At 38.9% G+C, this 8,628-nt stretch overlaps 1 protein-coding gene and 1 pseudogene across 1 annotated transcript; both read left to right on the top strand.

The window, feature by feature from the left end:
• Positions 1 to 280: 280 nt before the first annotated feature.
• Positions 281 to 5,592, top strand: LOC107802292 (uncharacterized; annotated as a pseudogene).
• Positions 5,593 to 6,236: 644 nt separating this feature from the next.
• Positions 6,237 to 8,282, top strand: LOC107802291 (putative pentatricopeptide repeat-containing protein At3g18840). The gene has a single exon (XM_016625758.2). The coding sequence runs from the start codon at positions 6,237 to 6,239 to the stop codon at positions 8,280 to 8,282; it is 2,046 nt and encodes a 681-aa protein (XP_016481244.2).
• The last annotated feature ends 346 nt before the right edge of the window (positions 8,283 to 8,628 follow it).

Consider the following 8,628-nt stretch of genomic DNA (forward strand, 5'->3'; position numbering starts at 1 on the left):
CCTAGTATTTTTTTAAAAAGAAAATCCACTTGACAGTAAACAAAACTTTTGGTCCATTCATAAAAGAAAACTAATAACGTAAGTAATTTATTGACTTGGTGCAATTTTGCAAAGTCACCGTTCCAATTTTTTGTCAGAAGTCCTATGTATTTAGTATAATTCGGTTTTCGTTAATTTCTAAATAACACCATTTCCTCTTATGAATCATAAAAAAAAAGTGGAAAAGAAAAGAAAATAAGATGCATTTTCTAGTCCTCAGAGTCCGTACACTCGGCCCTCTCCCAAATGTGAAACAAAGAACTGAGAAAGCAGCTGCAACATACCTACTTAGATTTTTAGTTTCTTTTCAGCTCCTATCAAATCCATTTTTTCTACTAGAGATTCTCTGGTTCAATTTTATGCAAAAATAACCTCTTTATCATTCTTTTCTTCAGATGCATTCTTGTACAAAGGCATTGATGACAGCTAACTAACATTGAAAAGTTTGTGAGAGTACGTAAGCTATTTGGTAATTATTTTCCTCGTTGGGGTTTTCAAGATTGTTTTAAAGGAGTTCCTAAAATGTCTGAACCTTGTTGAGAGCTAAGAGCATAGTTACTTTTTTGAAAGAGGCCAAAGGTGTTTGCTTGGTGTGATTTTCCTTGTTGTGTTTATCAAGATTGTTTGAAAGACATCCTAAAATGTCTGAACCAGCAAAGGTTCGTTTGGTTCGTTGCCCAAAGTGTGAAAATTTGCTTCCGGAGCTCACTGATTATTCTGTTTACCAGTGTGGTGGTTGTGGTGCTGTTTTACGAGGTACACTTCCATTCTTACTCTTCCTTTCTTTGCATTCTTTGTTGTTTTCTGCTTAGGTAGTTTCCTAGAAGAAAGGGTAAAAAGCAATTCTTGAATTTGGACTTGTTCTTCAAGTTCTCTGCTTTGCATTTTCTTTGACTGGTCCCCCTTTTTTATATGGTCAGATTGATTTGTTTGAACTTGTGGTTTGGATCTTGCTATAGTGGAAGTCTTCTAAGATTGTCTTTTTTCTTTTCCTTTCCTATTAAAGTTACAGCTAAAAATAAAAATGGGGAGTTGGAGGAATTTGTAGGAAAGTCCGTAGTAGAAGAAACTGTGGGAGGAATTGTGGAGAATTTTGATCTTTCAGAGAAGAAACTTATGAATATGGCTGATGGTTCCGGGCATGATGTCAAGTCAAGTACAAGTTCTTCCAGCACAAGGGAGAGGAGGAGGGTTTTGCGCGATGCGCCTGAAGCTTACGGGACCAGCTTTAGGAATGTTGCTGGTGATTGGGCTAATGAGGATGAGAGGGTGATGTATAAGACTAACATTGATGAACAAAGTCAAGCAAATATGGCCAATGAGTTTGCTTTTGACTCCCGGAATGGAAAAGAAATTGAATCTCGAAGACCAGGCCAAGTTCCATATAGGAGAAGTAGGGAGAGAAGTGCGGCTGAGGTTTTGCCCAGGGTTAGAAGAGTTAATCTTCAAGTTATGGGGAATTCATCCTCCATTAACTCAGAAGAAGGTCCGTCGGGCTACTGTTCAGGCTCAAATTATGACACTGATAACAGGTTGTACAGGAACGATGTGGATGGGATCGATCAGGATGAACAACTTCAAGAAAGTATAGCTAAAGAATTTGAACATTTTGACTCCCAGCATGGAAAAGAAATTGAAACACGAAGAGCAGGACGAGTTCCAGATTGGAGAAGTAAGGAGAATTCTGAGGCAGAGGTGTTGCCCAGGGCTAGAAGAGTTGATCTTGAAGGTATGAGGTATGCGTCCTCCATTAACTCAGAAGAGGGTCCTTCTGGCTACTGGTCAGGTTCAAATTATGATAATGATAAGAGGTTGTATAGGAAGGATGTGGATGGGTTCAATCAGGTTGATCGTCCCGTTGATGAGCGCGCAGAGCTTTTGAGAAAGTTTGATGAGCTAAAAGAACAGCTCAGTCGGTTTGGTGATGTGCCTGAGAAGCCTAACGAAAGAGTCCCACTTGAAAGGAGGATGGCTCATCATGGAAATCCCTATGATCTGTTTCCTCAAAGCTCTACAAGGATCATGAATAGAGCTTCGGCACAAAATCCTGTATCTGGTGAAAGACCTCCCTATCTGAACCACAACAATGCGCCCTCGCCTTTTATGAATAGAGCTGGCGGTGGATTTTATCCTCCTAGAGACCATATCCAGGGATATGGAGGCCCTCCCAGCTCCCAGTTGTTTAGTGGAGATCCATACCAAGCCACAGATCCATTTCAATTGCAGCTATCTCATGCCCATTTTCCTGGGCGGTCAATGGACAATGAAATCCCACCTATGGATCCTTTTCGACCTTACCAGCCTCAGACTAATCCTCATCATCCATCTTGCAGTTGTTTTCATTGCTGCAATGTAAATCAAATCCATAGTCGAGGTCCACCCACTGGTTTTGGTGATAAAAGGTTCTCTGACATTCCCCAGAAACCAATGTTCTACCGTCATCAAAATAGTGGTGCATTTGGTAATCAAGATTATAATCCTCGAAATGCCAATCCTCTTCCGTTAAAGCAACAAAATCCTCTATCACAAATGACTCATTCTGGTGATATGAACTCTGCAGCGGGTGGTTATGCTCGTCGACATCCTCCCAGGGTGCAGCCTAGTGGACAACAATGCCGCCCTGTGGCTGGTGGAGCCCCATTTTTGACGTGCTACAATTGTTTTGAGTTGCTGCAATTGCCTAAGGAAGTTTTTCGTGGAGGTAAAAGGCGAAAAATGAAATGTGGGGCATGTTCTACAGTTATGGTTATTGCAGTTTTAGACAATAGACTTGCTATTTCTATTGAAGAACGAGTGGATAAAAGCACTGACAAGATGGATCATCAGCATAGAGTCATGTTGAATGAAGGGAATCCATACTCCAATGCACATACAAACCGTCCTAGCATGACCTTCTCTTCTGAAGATTACGATACTTCTAGATATGATTTCCATGCAATGGATCAAGAACTCAGGTCACTGTCAACAGGCCGCGGAAGTTCCATTAAATCTGCTGAGATGAGAAGCCTTGGTTCTACATCTTCCCGCAGTTCAAGGGACGAGGACAGCCTCATTAACTCTGCGGCAACAATGGAAAAGTCTGACTTTGTGCTGCCAATGAAGGATAAAGAATCTCCACCACCAGCTGGTTCACCACTGCAAGAATACTTTGACTATTCTAACAAATTTCATGTTGCCAACCGCCTGGATCATGGAAACAGAAGTGTGCGCTCTGATGCAGAGAAGCTGATGCAGAAAAAGACTACTTCACAGCAAAACTCCATGAGAGTAACCTATCCTACTCATTAAACTTGATATCTAGCTTAGGTAACACTGGCTCGTCTTTAGAGTCTGGTGGATCTAGTAAAGAAGGAGGCCAACTGAAAGCCACTAAAGAATCATTTTTCTCTGGCATCATAAAGAAGAGCTTTAAAGAATTCAGCCGATCCGATCATTCTGCAGAGGAGGAAAAAGCCAATACTACAGTTAATGGGCATCTTATACCAGATCGGCTGATTAAAAAGGCAGAAAAGCGTGCTGGACGAATACAACCTGGACATTACTGGTAAGTATTGGGACATTCAATCATTTCAACCTGTTCATTCTTTGAGTTTAAACCTGATATCTTTTACTCTGAGACTTTTATCTTGTTGCTAATGTGTATTGTAGGAGGCCAAAAATAGCATAAGTGACTATTTTATATATCTGTTTGTTTATTTGTTTTATATTTTGGGTGCGGGTGTAAAATAAAGCTCTATATAATTTTTGTTTGCTAGGTGAAATATTCAAACGAGATTATGCTTTTCCTATTTAATCTATTAACTTTGTAGAATTTCATTAAAGGATTTGCAACATAAAATCCACCAATAAGTATGATCATACAGAAGTTGCAAGGTTACAATGGGCAAGCGTGGAACCTCTTGGAAGCAATATTTCAACATGCATATAGCACTGTTATTTACTGAGATACTGTGAAAAAGATACCGAATATCTGAGAAAGAGCTCTAATGCAGTATTGATTATTTGAAAGTGTACATGATGGGTAGTTTTTATACTCAAATTTGTAAGATGGTTCCTATGTTTTATGGTTCAGTTTTGTCAATCGGTCCACATTTATTCAACTGCAAAGATTCACTTTACCTGGTCCTGTACCACATTTTTATTTGTCCTAAAATCACATTTAAAGTATATTGCTTTCTTGCCTTAATTTCCTATACCAGGTATGATTTTCGAGCTGGATTCTGGGGAGTGACTGGTGGTCCTTGCCTGGGCATTATCCCTGTAAGATTTACTGTTTCCAGTAGATACTTGTAGCCTGTGTTCTACTACTATTGTTATGCTTTCCCATACTATAACTATTCCTCTTGCAGCCATTTATTGAAGAATTCAATTATCCCATGCCTGAGAAATGTGCTGGTGGAAATACTGGAGTATTTGTCAACGGGAGAGAGCTTCACCCAAAGGATCTGAAATTACTTTCGAGTAGAGGTCTCCCAGCTGAGAGAGACAGGTCTTATATTATAGAAATTTCTGGCAGAGTCCTTGATGAGGACTCTGGTGAAGAGTTAGAGAGCCTGGGCAAACTTGCTCCGACGTGAGTATCAATTCTATGATGGCTTTAGTTTTTCAATAATTCTTTCTCTTGATCAATTAAATTTGCTCATGTTGCTTTTTCAGTTGGTTGAATGACCCCTACCCTACTTTATGTTAGCTATCATACACTGAATTCATTGGCAACACAAAAATACTCAGTCACCTCCTTCCATTCACCCTACAGTAGGGGTGGATGATTAAGATAAATGAGCAGATGCTTAGGTCTTTTCAATGAAATGGCTAAACTTTTCCTGACATTCAAAAGATAGGCTGATTCACCGGCCATTCTTGGTCATAGTGGTCGATAGAGTTCTCTTCATGCCACTAGGTCAAGAGTTCGAGGCTGGTAGGTTGCCAAACAAAAAAAAAAGGATAGGTTTATGTTATTCCGGAGTTTCACTTGTGCCATAAAAAATGATATGAAATTAGCAAGAAGCTTGGATGTTCTTTTTCTAATACCACTTCCCTAATGTCACTAAGCCCTTGATTATTCCCAGTTTTACTGTTGCTGTTGCCATTTTCAAAGAGCAGTGCACGCATATTGTTATGATGTTAGCCGTTTCTCATAATTATTAAACATTTTGAATTATACTTTGATTTCACGTTATGCTGACTAAATACTTCATTTTCAGTGTTGAGAAAGCAAAGCATGGCTTCGGCATGAGACTTCCAAAAGTAGCAGCATAACTATCAGAAAAAAGAGTTTGGCCGTATTAGGTTGCTTACAGTACAGTATACAGAAAATCTGGAGCTGTAGTGCCTGGCAGGAAAACGTTAGTTATTGCAAATGAGACATGTAAAATGGAACTAGATGAGTTTTATTTTGTCTTGTGCCCGGTAAAAATGTGTCTTACAGATTCTATATCCTACTTTTTTTCTCTGTCAATGTTTGTATATTCGTCAAAAAGTAGCAGCTGTGTGCACTTCTAAAGTAGTAAAGAAAGTTTGCCTGGTTATCGAATCATGGCTATTGTTGTGGAAGTATTGCGCTTACTCCTTTGCGTTGTTAGCTTTCAAGTTTTAGTGCATAATGTTTTTCTAATTTATATCTCTGTTTAAATTACAGCAAGGTGTTTATACCAAATTCTTTCGAGCAATATTTGTACAAATTCATATTTTAGTATTTCTTCTACTATATGTATCCTCCATTGCCTCTTCCACTTTAATAATGTGTTTGTTGCTTTTTGCTTATTGAAGGGTCGTTTGACAATGTTGGAGCCAAGCTGGACAAGTAATATTCTCACATATAAAATGATGAAAGAATGAATATATTTATATGTCTTAGCGTACGAATTTCAACTTCCATATGATATGATGATAATGACTGATTAGTCCTTCCCTAAAATTTATCACCCTATACAAAATTCAATTGCCATAGATATGATTGATGTGCATATAGATTAGATGTGTAAATTGTATTAGTATGCAAACATAATTTTTACAGTATATAAATTCGAATAAGATTATTGAAAACTGCTATTTTGTAACAAAAGCTTATAAGCAAGCCCATATGTCATATGATCATATCATATCTGATACAAAGTAAATATGAGAGGCGAGCTCCATTTCGCAAAACCAAAGCTCCAGCCAGTTATAACTAACTAACAACACTCATAAGGTCACCAATGAAATCACTGTTAGACTGCGCCAAGTTTCAAACTCATATCATCAAATCTGGTCTAACCCCACGAATCATTGACGCCAACCACCTTATTCGTGTTTACTCAAAGCATTCCCTTATTCAACATGTCCAACAAATGTTCGATGAAATGCCTGAAAGAAACGTTTTCACTTGGAATGCTATTATAAACACTTACGTTAAAGCTCAAAACTTTGTTCAAGCGAGAACACTTTTTTATGCTGCTCCCCTAAAGGATTATGTCACGTACAACACAATGCTGTCTGGTTATGTCAATTGTGAAGGATTTCAGGATCAAGCAGTTCCATTATTTGCCGAAATGCAATGTGTTGAGAAAGTATCTGAATATGCCTTGACTACCATGCTTGGTTTAGTAACAAAGTTGAGTCTTTTGTCATATGGTAGGCAATTGCATTCATATATGTTGAAGAGTGGGAATAGTTTAAGTAGGTATGCACTGAGTTCTTTGATTGTTATGTATTCGAAATGCGGGTGCTTCAGAGATGCTTGGAGGGTCTTTGATGGATCTGATGTTAAGGCTGTTGACACGGTTTCCAAGAACGCTATGGTGGCAGCTTGTTTTAGAGAGGGTGAGGTGGAAATGGCCCGAGATGTGTTTTCGAGTATGCCGCAGTTGAATGATGAAGTTTCTTGGAACACAATGATTTCGGGTTTTGCCCAAAATGGGTATGAAGAGGAGGCCATCCAGTTGTTCAGGAGCATGATGGAGGAGGGATTCGTATGGAATGAACACAGTTTTTCTAGCGTTATAAGTGCTTGTTCTGGCGTGAAGAATCTGAAACTTGGAAAGGAGATTCATGCTTGGATTTTGAAGGAAGGGATGAGTTTGAATCCATTTCTTAGCTGTAGTTTCGTTAATCTTTATTGCAAGTGCGGTCTCTTGAATTATGCATCATCTGTTTGTGCAACTACTCAGAAAGAGAACCCGTTTGCCATCACACCATTAATTGTAGAATATTCAGGAATGGGTAATATGTTAGAAGCAAGAAGGCTTTTTGACTCATTGCCTGGTAAGAATCATGTTGTATGGACTACTATGATATCTGGATATGTGAAAACGCATCAATGTGAAGATGCTTTCCAGCTTTTCAGAGAGTTAATGACACAGGAAACAACTGTTCCTGATGAACTGATTTTTATAAACCTGCTTGGTGCATGCGCCATACATGCAACCTTTAATTACGGGCAGCAAATACATGCCTGCATACTGAGAACTGGCTCTGCAATGGATGCTAAGTTGGCAAATTCATTGGTTGATATGTACTCGAAATGTGGAAATGTCACATATGCACAGAGGATTTTCCAATTCGCCGTTGATATAGATTCTATCCTTTACAATAGTATGATAGCTGGTTATGCTCTCCATGGGTATGAAAATGAAGCTATTCAGCTTTTCAGTCAGATGACAGAGCGAGGTTTCCAACCTGATGCAGTCACTTTCCTTGCCCTTCTATCAGTTTGCCGGCACCGTGGATTAGTAAAAGTGGGAGAAAAGTATTTCTTTTCCATGACCAAAGATTACAATATATCACCTGGAACTGATCACTATGCAAGTATGATCGACTTGTATGGAAGGGCAAATCAACTTGAGAAGGCAGTAAGCTTAATGGAAAAGTTGCCTATAGAACCAGATGCTGTAATTCTGGGTGCATTTCTAAATGCTTGCAAAATGAACAGAAATGCTGAACTTGCAAAAGCTGCAGAGGATAAGCTATTGCAAATCGAAGGAGGGAATGGTTCTAGATATACGCAGTTGGCTGGGATCTATGCCTCGGAGGGGAAATGGAATGAGATGGGAAGGGTAATGAAAATGATGAGAGGAAGAGAGGCCAAGAAAACTGCTGGTTGCAGTTGGGTATATGTAGGAGACACAGTTCATACCTTTATCTCTGGTGACAGATCTCACTCGGACAATGATGACATATATATTATTTTAGGATGTCTGATCAAAGAATTAACTAAACTATCAGCTACCTTATTTTTCGAAGAGGAGCTATGCACATTCTGTTGAGTAATGTCGACTTGCAAATGCTTATCTTCAAATTCAAGAAGCTCCATGGTGACATTTTGAAGCGGTAAATATCATTTCAGGTAAATATGTGAAGTGTAAAATGCATGTCGCATAGATTATTTCATGCGACTATGGATAAAAATTAATTTCAGCACTTAAATCATTGAGTTCTTAAGACAAGCATGTGCTCATAATTACGAGTGGATAAAAGTCCTTCACAGGATCGGTCATCAACATAGAGTCCTGTTGGATGAAGAGAATCATACTCCAATGGACATACAAACCGTCTTAGCATGACCATTTCCTCTGAAGATGACGATAATTCTAGATATGATTTCCATGCAAT

Source organism: Nicotiana tabacum, chromosome 19 (genome assembly GCF_000715075.1).
Source record: "Nicotiana tabacum cultivar K326 chromosome 19, ASM71507v2, whole genome shotgun sequence".
Lineage (NCBI taxonomy): Eukaryota > Viridiplantae > Streptophyta > Magnoliopsida > Solanales > Solanaceae > Nicotiana > Nicotiana tabacum.

Coding starts and splice junctions, on each gene's coding strand:
- LOC107802291 (XM_016625758.2), top strand. CDS start 6,237: ATGAAATCACTGTTAGACTGCGCCAAGTTTCAAACTCATATCATCAAA.